The sequence below is a fragment of the Camarhynchus parvulus genome, chromosome 1A (assembly GCF_901933205.1).
Source record: "Camarhynchus parvulus chromosome 1A, STF_HiC, whole genome shotgun sequence".
Lineage (NCBI taxonomy): Eukaryota > Metazoa > Chordata > Aves > Passeriformes > Thraupidae > Camarhynchus > Camarhynchus parvulus.
In genome coordinates, this window is record NC_044586.1 from 63,910,279 (window position 1) to 63,933,667 (window position 23,389).

At 44.8% G+C, this 23,389-nt stretch overlaps 1 protein-coding gene across 1 annotated transcript; it reads right to left on the reverse strand.

The window, feature by feature from the left end:
- Window positions 1-4,370: 4,370 nt before the first annotated feature.
- Window positions 4,371-21,847, reverse strand: MCM10 (minichromosome maintenance 10 replication initiation factor). Its single transcript, XM_030960766.1, has 20 exons — window positions 21,567-21,847; window positions 20,735-20,786; window positions 19,625-19,945; window positions 18,745-18,849; window positions 18,023-18,157; window positions 17,627-17,801; window positions 16,764-16,929; window positions 15,499-15,666; window positions 14,092-14,208; window positions 12,885-13,084; window positions 11,859-11,959; window positions 10,751-10,852; window positions 10,535-10,652; window positions 9,956-10,184; window positions 8,972-9,131; window positions 8,192-8,310; window positions 7,229-7,342; window positions 6,346-6,491; window positions 6,092-6,134; window positions 4,371-5,720 (listed from the first exon to the last, which is right to left on the reverse strand). The coding sequence occupies exons 2-20, from the start codon at window positions 20,739-20,741 to the stop codon at window positions 5,637-5,639; spliced, it is 2,610 nt and encodes an 869-aa protein (XP_030816626.1). The 5' UTR covers window positions 20,742-20,786; window positions 21,567-21,847; the 3' UTR covers window positions 4,371-5,636.
- Between the last annotated feature and the right edge of the window lie 1,542 nt (window positions 21,848-23,389).

Here is a 23,389-nt window from a genome sequence, read left to right on the forward strand (position 1 = left end):
TGTGTCTGACAGTGTTGGGAGCTACTGGGCCAACAAAGCAGCCTCCCACTGGCCTTGCACAACTGACCCAAGGCCGTGTGAAGTGAGGGAATCCTTTGAGTCTGGCAGGTCTGGGAAAAGGGGCCTTTTGCTGTTGCCAGGTTGAGGAAGTGTTGGGATGCTCCCCGGGAGGCAGTGGTGGCAGGGTGGAGTGATGCACACTGAAATGATCCTCTTGCCTTTGACAGTGTTTTTCCTTGCTTTCTGAAAGATTCTTTTGCTTTCAGAATATATTTTTTGAAATAAAGAATAAACCAGAGCAAAACTGCACTTGAGGGCTGTGTTGTGTCATTGCTGCTGCTCAGAAACTGGTGCTGGGGATGTTGAACACCCCAGTGTGAAGCATCAGCCCTCAGCTTGTTTCCACTCCCCCCCAGTCCACCCAAAAAAGGACCAAAGGCTGCAGTGATGGGCTCTTGTGGCACCTTCTGCCTCGTTTTGTGACTCTTCATCTTCGTGCAGCATATCTAGGTTTTCTTGTTTGTTTTTTAAAGAAGGTGAGGTTTGAGCACAGTTAAGTATTGGTCCTACACCGTTGGTGCTGGAGGGAGGTGTCTGGGCTGTGGTTCCCACCTGGAGCCAGCCATAACCTCTCAGCAGCCTCTGGTTTGACCACAACACCACGAAGTCTGATCAGGGCTCGCTTAGAACAGACCCCCCAGCCTGGCTCAGTGGGTGATCTTGGGTGTCTTTGTTCCCCATGCCCTCTATAACCCTGGCACTGATCAGCTCCTGTGGAGAGCAAGGGCCCAGGTGGGTGATTTCCAGTGAGTTGGAGATCCCTCTGGTGGCTTTGCTGAGTCCCTTCCATAGGATTTCCCTTCCAAGTGAGGACTTGGTGCATTCTGTCTGGTTCACAGCACGGGATTGCAGGATACTTCCCTGTCTGGTGTCACTGGTGGAGCTGGGTTGACTGCACAGGGAGCTGTGACCATAGACAAGAGCTACAGGTGTCAAATTCCCAGTTTCAAGACTGAGTTTTTCTTACTATAGCTAGGAAAGAGAAGAAAAGGAAGAAGTTTACCTTTGTTTTAAAAATTTATGCACCTCTGCCTATGGATTTCAGCTTACAATTGCCTCTTTCAGAAGAACAAACCCATCAATGACCTCGGAGATGATCCAAACTCAGCCCCTGATAAGAGACTTGTGTCCTCATTCCTTCCCACACCCTGTTGGGTAACCTCCCTCTGGGGCAGGCTGTGCTCTCTGCTGGCCAGAACACAGTTGGGTGAAGCTGGATTCTCCCAGAATGGATGTGTGGTGTTTCTGGATATCTCCTCTGTAACAATAATGCCTTTTGGAAATAAAAGTCCAAATCCATTATACAGATCTTCAAGAGACAGGGAAATGCAGAACCTGTTGAAATGCTTGGGTTGCTGTGTATTTTAGCAGCACTTAACTTATTAGAAAAGTTGCTTGAATTGAATCAAATTAAAAGCAAAGTATTGTTTTGGTAATAGTGTTTGGTGAGATTCTTGGTTTCTTCTTGATTGGCTGTAGGTGTTCAGGTTCACATGTTGGAGATAGTAAATTGATACTCCTAAATTGATGCCACAGCATGTTACATCTAAAACTTTCTTTCCAACTAACTTCATGTTCCTGCAGGTCAGGTTAACCATGTTAGCCCTTCTTGGATAATTTTTTTTTAATAGCAGCATCCGAGTTTTGAAAAGGACCATGTAAAAATCAGACATCTGGCTGCTTATTTGGCCATCTGCAGTTGCATGAAGCCCCAGTGTTCCAGACACTTTTTTTTCCTGCCTTGACATTTCACATGTGTTGAAAACAAAGGCTTCCTGCAGCTTGGTAAAAGACAATAAACACAGAGAAGATCTTCTGCTCAGAATTTATGTGCTATTTTCCAGACTAACAGTTCAGAAATGGCAGTTTTAGTCTGACTCCTGACCTTGCTGACAGCAGTTGCACGCTCAGTGCTTTGATGTGAAGACACTGGGTAGGTGCCAAAGGAAGGATTTTGAATCCCAGCTTTGGCTTCTGGTGCTGTAGATCAAAGTCTTACTTCATGCAAGAGAAATGGGGAGGAAAAGCAAGTTTAATTAACTACATTATAGTTTTTTCAAAGTAGATTTGATGCTATAAGCCGATCTGGGATGTGGGAGATCTTTTTCCAGCAGTCATTTATAATCAAAGTGGCAGTGAGTGATGCCCAATGTCCTCATGCAGCTGTCACCTCACCAGCTTAGAGTGCTACTACAGGGATGTTAAGAACATGATCCAAGAGCAGCTGGAGAAAGAAGTAATTGAATTTGGACATGCAAAATATAAAAGGGTTTCTGCTCCAGACCTTGTGCTAATCTTAAATCACTACCTTATCTTGTAACTCACAAGTAATTTTGGCCTTTCTGCTAACAAGGCTTCTTGCTGCCTGCCTGTGCTGGAGAAGCACCCTTGCTCCACAGACAGCCCCTTCACATCCCTGGAAATCAGCCCAGGAGCTCTGCAAATCCAGCTCTGCTCATCACTGTTCCCACCTCTGGGCTGCCAGATTTGATTTCATCCATGTTCTTTGCTGTATTTTCAGTGGAAATCAACCCAGGTAGGATGAGCTTGTGCCAGCAGGTGTTTAGATAAGAGAGGCTGTTATTCAATCCTTCTGTAACTGGATTTGCAAGAAGAGGACATAGTTTATAAAACATCCATCTGAGCACCTTCTCTGCTCACCACATCAATCCAATGAGCCTTTTGGCTTACACCAAGCAGGGTTTTGTGCCTTGGAGCTTGTAGCTTTTAATTTAATTTAGTGTTGTCTGTACATTTCTGTTTGATACTGAAGAGACAGTGAATAAGTTAATGGGTGTTTTTATGGCCAAACAGATCTGCTCATACCAGGAAGAAGCAGGAAACATTGCACTCAAAGATGCTGTTCTCTAGGTTTGCTGTTTTGTGGGTTTTTAAATGCAGGTGGTAAGGAAGAAATGAGCAAAGGTAGTAGAAGGAAAAAGAATCAATCTTTAAAGTGACCTCTAAAGACCAGGATGGGAAACCTGAGCATCAGCTTGAGGAGCCAGATTCGTGTGCTTTTTGCCTCCTGTGTAAGGAACTTGCCCCAAATGCTGCATTACAAAAGTATTTCATGCTAATACAAAATAGGTGCAGGAAGGCTGAATACCTGATGGACTTCCAAGAAAACCTGACCTACAAAATCAGATTGCTGCAGCTAGTTTAGGTAATCAAATGATTACCTAATAATAATATGGTGAGTTGTGCATTACTTATTTTTTCTAGTCATTCTCTTGATATACTTTTGGGCTGATACTCTATTAATGTAAGGTTACTAAACCTATAGTTGGTAAAATCATACTAATATAAAATTCCATGTGTAATTATATGTTTAAGGTTTTTAACATCCTTCTGCACAAAATCAACCAGTGAATCAGTTTCAGTATGAGCTTACGTGGGAAGTGATTGGTAGAGCTGATGAAGAATGTGGATTTTATTTTGTTTTTGAAATAAAGAGTAAATTGTAGCAAAACCAGCTTTAATGGCTGCACTGGATTATTTCTGTGGCTCAGAAATTCTGTTGTGCCTTATGTAGCTGAATAACCAAAGTGAATCCTGGAAAGGCAGGTGCTGGGTCAGAGGCAAACACCCGGGTGCTGCAGCTGAGTCACCTAAAAATCCAGTAACTGCTGATCTTGCAGGATGTTTGGGCCAAGCTTATTTTGGAGAGAGCTTTAGGCAAAGCACCTGCCAGTATCTCCTCATCTCCTTGCTGTGACCATCCTGAGTGATCCCAGCTTCTCTGCTGTTAGATGAGAGTATTCAGGAATCGGGGTAGTACAAGAAAAAGCATCTGGTACAAGAAAAGCATCTCAGAATAGTGAGGGACACAAATTCAATACATCCATGTCCCCTATTCCTGGTTTACTGCTAGAGCTTAATCAAAGTAATTTGGTTTCTTCACCATTTTTGCATACAAGCATTGCTTTCACTCCCATGGAGATACATGTCTTACAATTTCCCAGTCCTGGGGGCATTTATGAAAATAAAGCATTAAAGCCTCCTTTGACATTTTAATTTCTGCAGGATCTCTTTTCCTTGGGCCCAAGAGACAGGAACTGGCAAAAGTGTGAAGCTTTCAACATGCTGGCTGAAGGCTGATACCAGTGTGGAATTCTATGGTGGTTTTGTGGACTCCAGGTGAGAAACTCCTGTTAAGTCTGAATGAGCAAATTCTGCAAAAGCTGAAGTTACAGACCACAAACCAGCTCCTTTTGGTGATTCAGCACTGAGCTTGTGAGAAAACAAAGATGTTGAGGAAGCAACTCATCCTCTTCCTCAGAGAAATACCATGCAGACCCAGGGAGTGTTTTGATCTGTACTCTCTCTTTATTCTGAATGAGGAATCCACAGGAGACGTTACCAAGCAATGTCACAGTTACTGATTCTGTCCCCTAGCAGTGACACCCCACTCAGCAAATGGTACCAACAGGAGACTGAAATCAATGCTACAGGCCAAGCTGCACCAATAAAAGCACCAGTAAGAGATGAGGGCTGCAGAATGCTGAGGTGAATCTGTGCAGTTGCTCCAAATGAAGTCACTTATTTCTCTTCCAGCCCCTGTGCAAGCAAACAAGAGGCACTGACAAGACCACTGGGACATGTGAGATGTTTAGGGGCACTTTGACCGATTCACTAAGGTTAGGGGGGATTTAGGCACTTAAAAATATCCTGTGATCCTACTGGGCATGAGCTAGGGGCAGGAAAAGGCTCAGGTCCAGGATAAGCTGGTTAAATGCCCCAGGCAGCCCTAGAGAGATGTGCTGTCAGAAAAATGCTTGTATGGAGACAGCATTTCTCAGGACCCACCTCTTGGAGGGAGATTTCATCCTGCTTGGTCTGAGACAGCTACTGTTCCTATTTAATATACCAGAAAAAGGGTAAAAACCTTTAAATATAATCACTCAGCTCTTTAAAACCACTCATAAAGTGGTGCCAGATTCATTAAAATGTTTTTCAAAGTGGGAGCTACAGGTATGTAGCCACAAGAGCACTGTAGTGTGGATGGTGTTGGGGGACAAGGAGCTCTGAGTTTCCAGCATAAACACTGCTGGCTTGCAGGGCCAAAGCCATGGAAGGGTTTTGTACCAGCTAAGCCAAGAAGAAACTCAGGGCATCTGTTTGACATCTATTTCTAAGGGTTCAGAGTGAGTAATTTTGAAGCCAATGGAGAATGCTCTGTACCTTCAACCCTCTAACACTCCTTTTTGTCCAAGAGCTGAAGACAGGTTGGCATGAACACATCAGAGTATTAATTTATAAGTGCTTATGGAATCTACAGTCATTCCCATTCACGATGATTTGTCACCTAATAGTGAGGTCACTCTTGTGTTGTTAGCTGGAAAGAACAGGCATGACTGTGCCTTTCACATGAAGTCCTCTTCAGTCAATTAAACAAGATCAAAGTTGAATATCCATGCAGCAGCCTGGTGGACCCTTGGCAGATGATCTTTTCATCAAAAACTGATTCCCCTACTGATTCATCACTAAAACCTGAATCCTCTTGGCAGTTCAGTATAAATGTGTTTCAGACACAAAAATCCATCCACATGTTATGGAAAAAAATCAACTCCAGGTCACTTAAGACTGTTGAGAAATTTTGGTTGTTCTTCTCCTCTTGGTAAAAGCGTTTCTCCACCAATCTTCGGACCTTTTTTCTCCTGGAAACATGAACCATGGAGAAAAGAAGTTAAATGTGTGGTAGGAATCTCCCAAACACTTCTCTGGCAGAAATTGTGGTAGGGCTAAATTACCTGACTGAGCATTGAGAGATCCTCTAGGGACCTTGACATTCTGAATTCTTACAACTTTGTTCAAATGCCATTTCCCCACAGTTAAATAAAACAAAGCTTTGAGAACAGAAAGCAAAAAGCAGAAGTGCACTATAACACAGCCTGCAGGCACCTGTGTGTACCTGACAAAATGCAGAGCTGTTGGCTTTGCTGGGAGCTCACAGGGGCACAGAACCAAAGAGGGGGACAGAAGTAGCACAGGAAGCAGCCAGAGTGCTGAGGTGCTCACTCACACTTACCTTTAGCATCCCATCTCGCTCCCACTTGAAGAGGCCACAGTTACTGCAAGATGAAGATGGCATGTGAGGATCACTGTGCTGTGTTTGCTACACAGTATGAGGGGATCCTAAAGTAGCCCCACACCCAGCCCATGCTCCTTGGCACAAGGGCTGCCATTGCCCTTTTAGGACATGGTTATGTGACTCACAACAAGTTACTTGTGAAGGGACAGTACCCGAGTCCCAGTCACTATTTCATGAGGCTCATTTCTTACCTGCAGGGCTTTTTTGGAAGCCTGTCAAGGGAAATAGCTCTGCTTCCACAAGGACATTTGAAAAATCTCTTGATGGCATCATGCCAGAGGTAGTTGTGGTTATCCTGCACACAAGTCTCCAGAGGCTTGAAATAGGTGTAATTACACTGTCAGGGGGGAGAGAGAGAGTGTATGAGACCTGTTCTGGGGACTGGCAACAGCTGAATGTTCAGAGGAAAGCATCCCTGTCCTCTCCCATCCCAAGGAGCCCAGCAGTTGGATCACCACCCCAGGCTTTGTCACTGCTCCTTCTAATGCCATCCTCCCCTTGCTACCACCCTGTGCTGCTCCCAACACTTCATGGGACACAAGTGTCCCTCTGTGCAATCCCAAAACAGGTAGGGAAGGCAGCAAGAGGGAAAGTTCAGCAGGGGCTGAAACTTTGAAAGTGAGAGGTAATGCTTCCCTTCCTCTCAGTACATTTGGGACAGTCATAAAGCTCCATTCATCTTCCTGATGGCAAAATGCCTGGAAATGCAGGTAGAGGGTTCCCACTCAGTGTTAATGTTTTCAAGGACTTTGCTTATCTTTTCATGAAATATGGGGAACTGAGGGTGCTGGTGCAAAGCACTTCATGGAAGAAATGGAGAAATTCAGGACAGCAATACCCATGGAACCACTGGCATAAGCACTGAGCTGAGATGTTGAGCACAGCACTGAAGCCTTGCCATGTCTCAGTCACTCCGAGCTGCTCTCAGCCACAAGCATAAGGAACAAAACATCAATCCCTGCCCTGGACCACAGCCAAGAGAGTGGCAGATGGGAGTCTGCAGGATAGTCCTGCACCATTTTGTAGGATCCATGTTCCACTCCCCTGCTGGTACCCTGGCTCCCCTTCACTCACCGTTTTACATGTCACAACTCGGCATTTCACTGCTTTAATGTTCCTCATCTTCTCTTCCAGTTCTTCCTTTTTCACCAGGGGCTGAAAGTATTTCTCCTGCAGTTCAGCCTCAGCCTGTAGGACACACAAAATGGGTTGTGAGGACACAAAGAGGGGAGAAACCACTCCATAAATGGCCTTGGGGCAAATTATTATCAGGCCTGCTTGAAGCAGACTGCAGTCTGGGAGCAGAGAAACACAACATCTCTCTTGTTTCAAACAATCCGTTACTGTACACATGAGCCAGCTCTGAAATGCACGAGTGGGAAGGTTTAACAACAGCAGGAAGTACTGAAATGAGCACACAGGCACGAGGACAGTGCAGAGAGAAGTCAGGTAGGCAGATGGAATTAATGGAATGGGTTCTTAGCCAAAATATTACTCCCCAGAGACCTAAAACAACTATGACTTCATGCCAATAAGTGGCCAAGACAAGACCCCTGTGCCACTGGAGGTGCTGTAACCCTGGGGAAGTGCTCAGCAGAGACCCCAGTGTGACAAACCCAACCTCTCAGCTCTCCAAGGCACCTGATGGCATTTCACAGCTGACATGAGCCCCAGATGAAAGTGGCAGCTGCCTTTATGTGGCCAAGATGTCAAGTAACGAGGGACAAAATAGGCACGTAGCTCATTTGATTGGAAGGCAGAGGGATTTCTTTGGTTAACCACCAATAGGAAACTTCACTGATTCTTCCAAACACAACAAAAAACTGGTGTCAACTGGCAACATGACCTCACCCCAGCTATGGCAGCAGTGCTGACTTGCAGGCACTGTGCCCTGTGTGCCCAGAGACACCCAGCCCTACTCCTCAGGACAGTCTGGAGCCTGTGAGATGTTTGGGTGCCTGCTTCTTGCTGAATTCATGAGAAGTCCAGTCAGCTTCCACTTCTAAGCCCTCAGTCACAGCTGGATGGAGGCCATACCTCTTTTAGGACATCTGTGTGCTTGGACTTGGCCTTCAGGATTTTCTGGAACTCTTCTGACTCCAGATAGGCCAGCTGCTCACGCCGTTTCTTTTGGGCAGGTTCCAGTTCATCCATTTCTAGGGAGACAAAAAGGTTCAGTCCTACAAAACAAGGCTGTGATGGCTAAACTTGCTCACTGCAGGAGGTTTTGGAAGTCTCGGGTCTCTCAGGCAGATGTTCAGGTCAAACAACAGCCTTTCATAGTTTGGGAACATGAAAACAAGTTCAAATATGGCGTCAGAAAAAATAAAAGTATTTTTTAAAAATAACATTGCATCTTCTCTCAAAGCATTCTACTAGGAATTTTCACATTACTCCCAGGAGTGCAAACAGTGTTCCCTCACTGACTGATGAAGAGACTTTAAAGGGAATTAAACAATTCATCCAAGATCACACAGTAAATCACCAGCAGGCAAACTCAAGTTCCCACAAAAAAATCAGAAACCTTCCCAGGTGGCAGGGTTCTTGTTTTCCCTTGGTGAAGTCAGCCTTGCACTGCAGATGCTCAAGTGCCAGAAGAAAGGGAACAGAGATGAGCACAGGGAGATATCAGAGATTACATCTCACAGTTTCTCCACAGGGTTAGAGATTTTTTTTTAGTCTTTCCAACAAACCCTTGAAGTTCCAAACAGACCTAACTTGGCCTCTTTTTAGCACAGTCCTTAACCCAGAGCAACTCCTGCTCTGTCAGTAGGACAGAAGCACATTTTTTCTGTTCTAGAAGCTAACAGTACATACCATTGTCTGCTTCTGCACCTTGTGGCTGAGCAACATTTTTCTCAACTCTTTCAACAATTTCTAGGAGATCCTCAGCATCAGCCCGTTTCCTCTTGACGCTGTTTGGGTCTGTTTTGGGAAGGATCTGGCCTTTTGCTCGCAGTCGCTGTATTGCAGCCAGCTAGAAAACAGGAAAGAGCAGGGAAATGTGGCTGACCTGCCTGGTTCCAGCTCCTGCTTCCAGAAGTAGCAGAGGAACACTGTCACAGCTGGAAGAGAGAACATCCACTGGCCTGAGCATGGAGCTGCCTGGACAGAGGCCCAGCAAAATAACCAGCTCTGACATACACCCAACCTTTTGTGATTTCTCAAAGCAGAAAATCACCTCTCCACAGGTGTTACCAGGCCTGGTGTCTCTGAAGCTGAGCTTTACCTGCTTCACAAATCAGTAAGTTTTTCAGAGAAATCAGATCACTTGAGATTTCTACATAAATTGATAATCATTAGGAACTAATAGAAAATTTATTACCACTATTCCTTCTCATACTCCCAGAATGCTAAGACTTCCTCGTTCTAGCTGGAAAAGTTTCTTTGACAAACAAATGAACATATTTTTGCCAAAAAAAAGATGCAGTCTGTTTTGGCTGGAAAACAAAATTATCCAGACTCATGACACAAAACAGCTAAATCAGTTGCTTACCTACCTGTCAAACAGAAAACACCTGCAATACACTGCACTAGCAGTGCCAGAGTTTAGCTCTCCAGGGATTTTCAGCACACATCCTTCCCTTAAGAGATTGACTGAAGGTAAGATGGCAGCATGGACTTTGGCACTGACAGCTGTCAGGAACCCCAGGTATCCTGTGTGCTGGAATATGGCCAGTGTGATCCCACAAATGAGAAACTTCACTAACACCAGAACTGAGCTGACCAAAGACTCCTCTTCTACCACAAAACAAATTTCCTAACCTCTGTTTAATACTTCAAAGATCCAAAGACTGGTACCTTCTTGGCTTCTGCCAAGCTGTCTAGCTTTGGCCTTGGAGGAGGAGACTTGTCAAAGAAGAGGATATCTTCTCCTTCTGAGAAGCCTGTGCCTAGCCTGGGCCTTTGAGGAGTTGACATTTTTGCAGCTTTGGGAAACTCTGCCCCAGGCACTGGGGAATGGAAGGAGGTCTGTCTGGAGGAGGATGGGAGAGCAGGAGTGCTGGCTTTACCTGTGTTCTGGAGAAACCTTGTAAGACAAGAATAATTCATTCAATTAGGGACACAAATCACAGATATAAAAGTTTAAGAAACAAATAGGAGGGGATGCAGACTATGATTTTTTATTATTTGGCCTTTAATTGCTAGAAGAAACACACAGCAATTTTGGCATTCAGGAGAAGAAAAGACTGGTAAAGGACTCACTGGGTCACTGAAATCAAAAGTGACTTGAACAAGTCACCAGAAGGAGTGAATGACCAATTGTTTTCAAAGTTCAAATCAGAGAGAGGCATCAAACAAAGCTGAGAAGAAGTGAAAACACAGCTATCCTTATGGATACAATAACAGAACCTTCCTGTGAAAGCCAGTGTGTCTTACCGCCTCTGAATCTCTTCAGATCGCTTTTTTCTGGCCTCCAGCAATTTCTGTTTCTGTTGCTTGATCAGGGCTGAAGCAGAGATAGACTGGAAATCTGCCCCTTGCTTCTTTTCAGCATCTGGGAAAAAATAATAAAGCAAAATAAAAAGGCACTTTGTTCAAAAGGAGGTAGAGTGATTTTAGGAGTAGGTCTTCCTTCAGGCAAAAGGACAGTACCTGTTTTGGTCCAGTGTTTGCAGAGGTTTCGTGCTCCAAAAGTTGGCTGTGCTAGCAGTTCCCTGAACTCTTCAGAACACTGCATGGGTCTCTTTGCTGCACCTGAGTGGAAGAGGCAGAAATACAACAGATTTGATGTGAGGAAGGGAAGCAGGCCTGGTTTTTGAGATGTAAACTTGTCTAGGTTGGAAGAAACCCTTGCAGGTCAGCTGACCATTTCTCAAAGCAAGACCAACCTCTACATTATATTTGGTTGCCCAAGGTCTTGTCATTTGTCATAAACATTTCTGCCCCTTCAGCAACTCACTCAGTTCCTCATCAGCCTTGGCTGTCTGTGTTACTCCCACCATTCCTGTTTTTAGGGTGCTTGACAGTCCTGAAGGCTCCACACTTTATCCCTGGAGAATTCAGAGCAGCTAAGAGCTGCTATGGACATTTACTATGTTGTCTGAAATGGAGGCAACCAACAGGTGGAACTGAAAGATGTAAATCAGACTAAGTGGCACCTAGAACACAGTTTGAATAATCTGTCACCTGCTGTCCAAGGAGCATAAAGAGTGTAATATTACAAAGAACTTTACAGAAACAAAACAGAGGCAGGGAAGACTGATGGCATCCCAGGGGCTACAAAAGGAACATGCTTTGACACAAAAGAAAAGCACTAGAAACAAGGTGGGTTCTCAGGAGGTTGCCTGCATTGCAGACCTGACTGATTTATACTTAGTATTCCTTAGAAGCTTTCAAGGTGGCAGAAGTAATTTATTTTAATCAAATAAAATAAATCCTCTGGTTCAAAGCTCTTAAAACTTCCAATTCCCATTAATCTGGCAAAGATCTTCTGTCACTGTCCGAAGACAGAACAGGAGACTTAATTTGGGGGCACTGATGAAAAAAAGACACATGGAGCCACACAGTTGCTTATTACATTTGCCTTAGAACTGTGATCTAAAGAAGGAAGAGGAGTTTTGACCAACTGAGGAAGCAAATGACCCAACCTGGCAGCAAAGTGACTGCCAGGTTCCGTTAGTGACAGAAGGCCCTGGGACACATCTACACATCAAGCTGGAAACATCTAAAGAGTGAAGAGACTACTTGAGTAATAGGGTACCAATTTTCTGCCTGGTTTCCTGGACAATTGCATCAGATCCTTTCACAACCAGGTTGGAGAGAGTGGTTTGAATCTTCCTTTTTGGCACAGCAGCTGCAGCACTAGAAAGAGGAAACAAATCCAGAAAATCAGAGTTTTCCCATGCTTAGAGCAAGGACAGAAGCCTGAATATTGGCCCAGTGCTACAACAAAACTCCAGCCACCCTAAAGGACCAGCTGTCTGTTTTTTGGAAGGATGTGAATCTAAATTCAAATTCCAGCATAATGTTTAGGATCTCCCATTTCTCCCTTTGTTGAGATATGTATTTCCTATGCATTATAGGAAAACTAAACATAGATCAAAGCTTTGCTTTGCTCACAGGTTGTTCCAGGGATGGAAAGGAGGTTGGAATTGCTTCATTACTGTGGAGTCATACCAGGTATCAGAGGGCAGTGGTAAGGGAATAAAAGCTGTGTTCAAGCACAGGGCTGGATCCAGCTGTGACTCATTTTTCCACAGCTGTCTTCATGGGATTTGGATAAAGGACCTGGCCCCTGTGAGAAGCACACTGATCTTGGTCAGTCCTGTTTCCTCATTAACCCAGAGTGACACTGTATTATTTCAGCCAGGGAAGACATGAGGAAATACAGAAAACACTGACTCTGGGAATAAATACAGTAAGCCATAAGAAAATACAGTTAGAATCTCAGAGACTCAAATGCTTGGGATCTCATGATCTCAAAGTCCATTAATCTACTGAAACACAAAGCTGCCTGGCTTCACACCACATTATTAATGTAGAGGTAAAAACAACCTTTACCACATCTTAGTACCAACTTAAAATTTTCCTGTCAAACAGCAGCTCTGTTACCCTACGTGGCCAGTAGGATTATGCCAAGTGTGGGGTTTTATTCCTGCTTGGTGAATGTAGTTAAGGCAAAGGCATTCTTTAAATGAACAGACTCCCTTAGACAAAGCTTCAGGCTCCCTTGTATATGTGAGGGTAATTCTGTTCAAAAGCAAGGGAAATAAATGGTTTATCGTACACTGAGGCTGCATATGCTGCTGAAGAAACTCCTCCATAGTAAAACCCATCCTGACACAGCCTCTCCTTCAAAGTGGGATTTTTCCGACCGGCTTTTCTGGGAATGCGGCCCCCAGAAAAGGTGGATTGCAGATCTGCCCGCTTCGAGCTGAGCTTCTTGTACTGGGACTGGATGTGGTACTGACAGTATTCACAGTCATTCTGAAAAGAAATGGGAGAAGCCTGTTACAGAACACCAGCAGTTACAATTCATTCCTCTCACCCACATGCATCCTTGTATGGCTAAAATGAAGTAACATCTCTACTGTGGTACTCCAGCATTTGATCAACTAAGCAAAAATATGAGCAACAAAAAACAAAGCTAAAATTGCCTGTACTAATCACTAGAAACAACCCTGTGCATCAAAGAATTTTAAGGCCATTCCTTGAAGTCAACTCATTTCCCACCCAGGACATCATGCCCAGATTCTGTCTTTTTGACTCTACTCAGTTTTATGTACTGTCTGCACAGCCTCCTCATAGAGTGGGTCTGCAATCACAGTTTTGACTGGCTACAAGTACCTGCTGTATTTTTCTTCTTCCCAGTTCTTCATTCCTTCATTTTTTCTCCTCCTTCTGATACCCTATTATCTACAACCATTCTGACTCAGACAAGGTTCCTTTCAGGTATCACAGCATCACCACAGCCATGAAGTAACATAATCCACAAGTCCTTTAAATTAGTACAAGTCAGTAATGTCCTAAAAGAAGGAGCTCAAAACTTTTTTCTTTCATTTCCAGTGCCCCACATTCGGGTGTTAGTATCCTAACAGCTTGCAGGTATGCTGGACAAGGGAGCTCATTGGGTGAAAATCATTCAAAAAAATAGCCATTCCCCCAAAAAATATTGTGTTGTTTTTCTGTGTATGAGTTTTATAGTGCAGTGCATGGAAGCTTGCACTGGAGCAAAGGAGAGTGAAGGGCTGAGGCATCATGGGTCAATACCATGTCCTTTCACTGCAGCACCAACCTTGCATTTAGGGAAATCCCCTGCACAGTGACAGCATAGAAACAGCTCCTCAGAGTTTCATTTCTCAATTTCTCCATCCACTTTAGTTAGTTGCAAATCAAGATCCATAAACAAGTAAAAAAGTCAGAGTGTCAGTACAAAATCAGCAGCCAGATTTTCACCAACAGCTTAGGAATGCCCTGACTACTGAGATACAGACCAGGTTCACAATCTGTGCACAAGGATCACCATTCTTCTTCCTGGCTTTGCAGGTGCCCATATCCAGAGCTTCTCCCATGAGGAGGATCTTCTGGGGATGGTCAATGGACAAACACACCTAGACAGAAAACAGAACACTCCTGGATAGGCCCCTTTCTAGATGTCACTGGTTTGTCTCTGATCTGGCTCACTACCTCTGGTACTAACAATGTAGTCTTAAAATGCAGGTCTAGCTTAAGAAAGCCAAGTGAAAGACATTTAAGTTCTATGCTCAGAGCCTCAGGAAACCAAAGAACACCTGAGGCAGTTCTAATTGTGCTGTAAATGGTCCTGTACAGCTGCTTGGCTCTGATACCATCACGACCCCCACATTCAGCAAGGGATGGGAGGAAGAGCTGCACCAACCAGGGCTCTCTGTCCTTCTCCAAATGTCTTGGTCTAATCAAAACTGAGTCCTGTGCAAGAAGAGCATCTACTTCACACAACCAAATACACCAAGGACTGTGTCTGTAGCCAAGGGACAATTTCAGAAGTCAGTTTTAATGTAGTAATAAACGTGAACATTTTAGCTAGGAAGAGCCATTCTTGACAGTTAAAAGCAGCCTCCTATTAAATCTGGTGTGCCTTTCTGCTCTCCAACGGGACTATCTACTGCTTATTCATGCTAATTTAAGCAATTATATAGCTTAAAAGACAATTAATGAGAGCCTTAATTTTTCTATTTGGAGAATTTAACATGCAGAACACTACATGATCAGCTACTAGACTGAAATTCCCCTTGAAAGAAGTAACTGGAAACAGGTTCCATTCCAGTGCAATTAAAAATATATTAATTTATTAGCAAAATGAAGCCATCTTAAGTGTTCTGCATGTTCTGCATTTATAAATAATCAATTAAACAAGTGAACTACTATGTATCAGCTAACATATATTTACATAACACATTGTATGTTAATAAATCAAATATTGCTGCCTCTCTGTTGCGATTTTTGAACCAGAAACATTTTGAAATCATATCTCATGCTTGAATTAGGAGAGAAAATGTGCTTCTCCACCTTTTTCAGCTTTGAGAGACCTCTAGGCTGAAATAGGTGTTACACTGAAGTAGCTGAATAAACTGAAATGAAAATACACTCTCAATATTTGTGGAAGAGCCAACTGCTACCAAGAGCAGATTAAAAACTGGAATAAACTCTGGGTTTAAATTCTTAATAGGACTTCTTGAAGTTCAGTCTCCCAGGAGGCCAGGAACAGATACACACCATGCAAGCACCTGAATGCAATTCCAACTGTTGGGCAGACTGCTGCAATTTCAACCTGAAGATGTGCTATAAAGTGAAATCTCAGCCAAATATGAAAAGGTTCAGCTATAGGCTTTTATCTACAGCTGAATGAAAAATCCTCTCACCTCGTCTGAGCCTTCTTTAGGTTTCATGGGGTTGGCATTGAGCAGGCCAATGACTGTGCCTTGCTCAGTCTTCCAGTGCTCCTTGTGGACTTCACCAAACAGGAAGAGCGAGACGCACTCGTTGAGGTCCCGCAAGTCGTTCAGCCGCCAGATGCTGAAGGTCCTGCCCTGGAACAGACATCCCCTTTCCTTTCAGCTGTGCTGCACACACACTGACTGTGTCCCCTCTGGCTGTTTCTTTTAAAGAGCTACTCTGACTTTCCCCCTCACAAGGTTTTCATGATTTAGAAAAGCACAATTTGCAACCTCAGTAGAGTTTACATACAGTACCTTCAGCCATCCATGTTGTCAGTTCTGGGGTTCCTAAAGGCCAAGATAGCAAATAATTCTGCTACTTCCAACCTTTCTGATATCAAAGCTGGGCAGCACTGTTGAATAAAGAGGTGTTTACCTCACTGAACACACAAAACCATGGCATATCCAGATCTCTTTCATCAATGACTTTCTACAGGACACAAAAAATACTGGATGAAACCAGACAAGCCAAGATCTTTACAAGTTTTCCATTAACTACATTGTGGAAACCCAGGGCACCAGGAATATTTCTCTGTCTGCTCTGGGGTGCCCTGACCCCCAGAGGAGCACTGACTTTGACCCTCATTCATGGAGAAAGTTTCCTAGACTTCACAATAGACTAGAATCCACGAAAATGTGCAATAGATTATAGAGAGTAGTGTAGGTGTATCACTTGGTGAGAAATGTAGGTTTTGGGATTTTTAGTGTGTTGTGGATGGAAGCAAGATGGAGGGCACAGGGTGCCATCCTGGGTTTCTTCTTCATGCTTCTTCTTCCTCCTTCTCCATGGGTTTGGGTGGCATTTTGTAATTGGGCAGTCCACATTGCATGCTTCCAGGGATCAGTTATTGGGTTAAAAGGGAAAATAATCTGAGTGTCAGTTCTTAATTGGATAGTTTAGTCTTAAAATACCTTGTAACAAGAGATTGTTGGCCATTTTGTGCCTTCTAATGAAAAGCTGCCCAACTTACAGCAGTGAGACTGTTTTGCTGATAGGAAACAATAAACAGTTGAGTCCCAACATGACCTGCCATCTCAAGTGCCTTCAATCCAGACCCAGAGAAACCCACAACTGGGAACCCCGCACTTCATGAAGTTGGCTGATTAAGTTGAAGATCTAGGAAAGTTTCTCAGGAAACACCACCAGCATTTCACTTGAACTGAGCAAGGGATACAGTGGTGTTACTTACATTATTTGCACTCTGAGGAGTGACCTTCTTCACTATGACTCCAAATGTTACCCAGTCTATTTCCTCCAGATTTTCAGTAGCAAGTTTGTTCTTCAGCTGAGACAGTCGGATGAGCTTCCTGTTAGCCATTTTCCTGTCCATTTCTGCTGAAGACACCCGGGGTTTTCTAGATCCAGTGAAAACAGGTAAAAGACAACACATCCATTGGCACAAATGGACAATGAAAACCAGCCAGCACTTCCCTGGGGAGATGACATCTTGCGGCAAAACACCTCTGTGCCTTGCTTCACCCTGAGGTCACTTGAAATAAAACCCCCCATAATCAGAAAGCTACTGATGACACTGGTATTTGTCCAAATGGCTGCATTGCAACTCAGCCCCAAGCCTACATTAACTGCTCATTTCAGATTAACCAAGAATGGCTGACTGAGCTGGGAATGCAGCTCGGGTGAGGACACCATGAGGATTCGGAGTCCTCTTGTGGCCACACTGAGTATAGGGATGGTGAGTGGCTCCTGAGGCTTCTGTGTGCAGCAAAACCTGCCTCAACTGGAGCTCAGCTGGGCTTTGCACATGGCCACTGCTTCCCTGCTCTGCCACTGAGGATATCCCAGGAAAGGCAGTGCTAATGAAATTAGAGTTTTTCTGTTAGAAAAGAGCAGAGGTGAAAACAGAAACATGGTACTGAGCCAAAAGTCACTGTTACATGATTACTGATTACCAGCCAATGCTGTGGCTTTGTGTTACATCCCTTGATGACAAGTGACTAATCTGACATGGTTAAACCACCTATATACACTGTGTTTTCTTTGCCTTTACTGGAGGGGATGGTCCCAGACAGGGCTCAGAGCTGGGCTGCTGACCTTAATCTCAGTCCTGAGAAGGTTTCCACAGACACTGGCTGAGTGGTTGTGCTGGAGCATGCAGGCACCTGAGGAGTCTTCTCTCTGGTCACGTTACTGGGCGTGTTCCCTATGGCAGACTTGAGAGGTTGGAACGCCAGACTGAGGACTTGCCGTGGAGGAGGAATCTTGTTCTCTTTAGCAGAAGAAAAAAAGCATAGCTCCCATTACAAAGAATACAATAATTAACTTAATAATTAATAATCAATTAACAAGCTCTCTGCCACTGTCACCAGATCACTCCTGGTGCACCGAGCAGCGTAACACTGTCCTGGATGTGTCCACACCACTGCTGGGAACTAAAAGCTTTTGACAGAAGCTCAGTGGCTTTAGCAAAAGGTAGACTGGGAATGGTACCTGCTGAGGATGCTTTTGATTTTTGCCTTCCTTGCTTGGCTGGTGGTAAAGGATTGCCCAGCTGGGCTGAGAAGCATGGTGACTCTTGCAGCTTCTGAACCTTCCTTTCCTTTAATGGTGGACAAGGAGATTTACCTGGCCAAGGGAACAAAAAAGTATGAGACCTCAGGATCTGGACTCAGACTCTAAGCACTGCTCCAAACTCTGAATAATTCCTGAATAACAAGTCCAAGTCAGTGCCCCACATGGAAACCTTTCAGCCAAGTTGTCAGCTGACATGCAACAGCTGAAAAAGTGCCAAAGACTTTCCCCCATGACAGCTTAAGACTTTGGATGTCACTGCAACCTCAAAGATGTGGAAAGTAGAAACATTCCCTGTTTTGCAATCTTTCCATGAAGTTTCATTACTACATCCAGCACGCTCTAGCAACAAACACAGCTGCAAATACTGGGTGTACCAACATCTGCCAGTAAGAAGGGACACCTCCAGAAGAGTCTGGAGCACTTTGTCATAAAACCTGTCCAATGTAGAATTAACCCATGATGCAGAGACCAAAACTGATTTGATCTGTAGCTGTAAGAAACAACTTGTGTGGGAACACACCAGATCACCACTCCTCCTTGCTACTTAGTGCCTGCTTCAGGATTACTTTAAGTGTCCTGCCTGTAAACTCACATGGGTAAGCCAATAAATCATAAATCCATTTAATTAGTTTCATTACCAGGGGTTTTCTTCTCAGGGCCTGAACTGGATTGCTGTCCAAGAGCAGTCTTCTGCAACTGCTCCTGTAACGTCTTCATCTGTTCTTGCAATTTTCTCAGCTCAGCTAGGAAAGAAAGGAGAAGAAAAAGGATAATAATGAAGACAGCAGGAAGCCATTGCACACAGGGATTTATGAGATCCCTGGAAGTCTGGCAATTTTACTGCATCATGGAAACTTAAATGAAGACTTGAGTCATAATGCAGATTTACTTGATTCTACATAGCTCATAGTGAAGGCAAACTTTTCTATACAGCCTGGAGCTGGGTCCTCTCATAAAAATATTTTACTTAATTGTGGTGTGTTCCTTCCTATGTTGAACAAAACTTTTCTGCTCACCATGAGACAATTTAAATGGCTGATGATTGCACTCCTTAGCATAAAGAAGTACTTCCTTATATAATCAAAAACACAGCCTGGACACAGGAAAGCTGTGGCCAGCTCTGCTTCCACACTGGTGGGGCAGAACCTCCTGTCAATAATCCTGAGGGGAAAAGGACTGGTGTGCTGGTGAAAGATGCCAAGATGATGCCCTGAAGACTGAGGGCCCAACACTGCTCTTCATCAGACAAGGCACAGGTACACAGGCAACCTTCCCTATGCTACTCAGCACAGCTCTCTTAGTCTCCCTGGCTTACTTCAGTCCTCTGTCTTTTGGGAAAACAGGTTTGGTGAGTTTGGCCGCTGGATGCTGAAAACTGAACTTAGAAATTTTCACAAGGCCTTTCAGTATTTCCTCTCCAGCCATCATCAAGAAGGGGCAGGCCATACCTCCTGCCCTCTAGCTCTCTAGAGACAGAATATATCAAACAAAACAGATCAAAGATGCTGTTGCAGAAACCTTGCAGTTCTTCATTGGTTTTCTCCTTTGCCTGACTGGGAGCTGAAGTGGAAACAGCTTTCTCTGCCTCTTCCTCTTCCACCAGGTCTTCAACATCCCCAAACAGCATAGCCAAGTTCTCCTTCTGCTCATCAATCGTGCTGTCCTCAGCATCAGCCTCCTCAGTGTAGGATCCATCATCTTCTGCATCAAAGAGCTCATCATACTCATCTGGTTCTCCATCTTCATCCTCTGGAGCATCTTCCTCCTCAGGAGAATTCCTCTCCTCAGTTGCTTCGTTTTCTTCCAGAAGAGAAGCCAGCAGATCCAAGTCATCATCAGCTAAGGCAAAAATCAGACTCAGAGTTATTTCTGTCAAGTTAAAGAAAAGCTGCTAAGGAATAAACATCCAAGACACCTTGATTACAAGCTATGACAACTGAAACTAAATCAGAGCAGCAAGTAGCATTTTATAAAAAAATATATTTCAGGTTTAACTAAAGGCATCTAGAGCAGCTTCTGGCTGTGAGGCCAGATGGAAACGCAGTTGCAGATGCTCTCAGCTCGTGGCACAGGCTGGCAAGTCAGCAGAAAACTTGCCAGCTACTCAGCACTGGCTTTTCCTCTGCAGCACTCTGCAGTTCCTCGAACAGCAGCTGCTGTTACACAGAAAAGCCTGGAACCTGTAAACATGTAGCCAACAGAGACGCTCATGTGGCTTTTGCCAAAGGAAGGGGAAGAGGGATATGCAAGGCAGGCAACATAGCATATCATTGGATACAGTTTGCTCCTGGAAAAACGAGGAGAACAAAGAAACAGGGACAAAAATGGAGAAGAGAGAGGAATGTGACAGACAGAGCAGAAATGAAAATGTGAGCAAACCAAGAAACTGATTTAGTTAGCCTTTGCTGATGAGGAAAACACCAAACCAGGGAAGGCAAAGAGCAGCCTCACAGGAAAGTGACAATAAAGAAAACACGAGGCAACCTCAAAGGACTCAGCAAATAAACTCAATGGAGTGTAAATTCCTTTGCTAAAAGCCTCACCAGGTTTTCTGAACACTTGAACTTATTAGCTAACAGGCTGATAAGAAAAGTTTCCCACCCAAAGGAAGAGAATTTTCTCCCTTACCATCCATAGTTTCACCAGGATTTCTTCAAGAGCTCCTCAAGACAAAAATATTCTGTTATGGGAAGACCAAAAGTGATACAGTTAAAGTACATATACCTTATCTAGAAATATATATTGTTATTGTGTTCAGGTTCCTTGTTTGACAACTTGCAATCTTCCAGCTTGGTTTTGTTTAGAGCCACAGATGAGAACTCTACTCAGTTTAAAACCCTCACATGCATTTTCTACATCAAAACTCTGACCCATGCTGAACCCACTGCAGTGTAAGGACACTACTTTTATAAAAAAAAGCCCATTACAGACACAGAATTTAAGAAATGCCTACCACTTTTTCATAGTAACAACCATTTCCACCTCACCTGATTACACTGAGTACATCATAATTACAACTAGCATTCAACTAGTTATTAAAGTCTAATAGTTGTTACTCTCAAAAGTGTATATTCTGCTTTTCTCCCAGCTTCGCCATAGGGCCAGGGAAGCTTGGGAAAAAAAATCAGCACGGCCGGACATGAATGGGCCAGGGAAGCTTGGATAAGAAAGATGGGATATCCACTGAGGCCAAATGAGTAAAAAACCCAAACTCCAACTGTGCTCACAGATCTTCCTGCTGCAGAATCTTTTGTTTGGCCCGCTTTTGATAGTTTTCTCATGCTCCAAAATATTCATTTTCAGCATCACTGCTTAACTCGCATGAGCAGGGAAGGCCGGTGACCGCCGCGCATCCCGCGCTTTTTCCCTCACCGTTCCCCCTCTAGCCCGGCCGCCTCCCTCACCCAGGGGAACCCCGAACTCCTGCGGGGCTCCTCGACCCTCGGCTCAGGCTCCGTACCCCGGGATGGCTCCGTATGCCTCGGCGTGGCTCCGTGAGCCCTGGTAGATAGCTCCGTGCGCCCCGGGATCGCTCCGTGTGCCCCGGGATGGCTCCGTGCGCCCCGGGATGGCTCCGTGCGCCCCGGGATCGCTCCGTGTGCCCCGGGATGGCTCCGTGTGTCCCGGGATGGCTCCGTGAGCCCCGGGATCGCTCCGTGTGCCCCGGGATGGCTCCGTGAGCCCCGGGATCGCTCCGTGTGTCCCGCTCGCCCCGCTCCCCTCACACACCCCGCTCACCGCCGCGCGCGCCTCCAGTACCCGCCAGAATTCGGAGCGGCCCCGCCCCTTCCCGCGCATGCGCGCACACGCCATCTTTCGTGTTGGCAACCCGGCGCTGCCCGGCGCCATCTTGGCTGTGGGCGGGCGGAGGGGAAGGGGCGGGCGCCCGCTGAGGGGGGGCGATGGCGGCGTGGAGATCACAGAATCGATGGGAGTGGAAAAGTCCTATCGAGTCCAACCTATAATAGATCACCACCTGTCAACTAGATCACGGCACTGACTGCCACGTCCGGATTTTCCTTAAACATCTGCAGGGATGGTCACTCCAATGTGGAATCATCCTTTCTGTGAAGATATTGCTCCCACTGTACGACCTGAACCTCCCCCCTGGTGCAGCTTGAGGCCATGTCTTCTCATCCTGTTACCTGGGAGAGGAGACCGACCCCCATCTGGCTACCTTCTCCTCTCAGGGAGGTGTAGAGAGTGAAAAGGTGCCCCCTGAGCCTCCTTTTCTCCAGGCTGAGCCCCCTCAGCTGCTCCTCCTCAGCCTTGTGCTCCAGACCCCTGCCCCAGTCCCATTACCTTTCTCTGGACCTCTCCAGCACCTCAATGTCCTTGCTGAGCTGAGGGGCCAGAACTGGGCACAGGATTCCTGTTGTGGCCACACCAATGCCCACAACAGAGGGAAGAATCACAGCCCTGCTCCTGCTGGACACATTATTCCTGATCCAGGCTCTGGGTAAGCCCATTTGGCTGCAGTTGCCCGTGTCTGGGCAGAGTGGCCTCAGGAGGGGTCACAGCAGGTGCCATCCTCATCTGGAGAACCGAAACAATGTCAACACTTCTTTTACACCATCAAATTCAATCCTTGTTATTGTCACATGCAGTGGACAAAATTTTGCAGGTTGGTCAGTTTTCTCTTGTAGAACTGTAATTCTGCGAAAAATAGTTCTCAGGATGTACAAGCTAATTTCTGGACTGCAGTAAGTAATAACAGCAAAAAATAATCTTCCCTGTCACATGAACAGGTTTCAGTGTATTGTGGCTTTATTCTTTGCAGTTCCTTGCCCCTCCTGATTTGTACTATTAGACCTGCTCTTTTATCTTTCTATGAAGGCTTATTTCACCTAATGCTCATGTTTTCCTCTTAGCACTCCTGTGCTAATATCCCCTCTCTCTGAAACCTCCTCAGATGACTCGTTTTGATTTGACGAATGTGTAAGTTATTCCTTTTTGGCCTTTCACATTGATTTTCTGTTTTCATTAAGGTTAATACTTCTCAGATGAAATCAGCTCTATTATTCTGTTAGTTTGCTTACGGCCTAGTAGCATTTCCATCAGATTTTGATCATTGCAGAATCTGTAACCATCACAGCTCCCATAATAAAACTGGATTCGGGGTAAAAAAAAAAGCCTATAAATCCTACTGTCAAAAGGAACCAATTAAAAGCCAGTAAGAGATTGCATCTGCTGGGACTACTTGTAATTGATGAAGAAGGTGGCAAGAAGGCTGATAAATACCTACTCACAACAGTCAGCTCTTGTGTTACCTGAAATTATGGA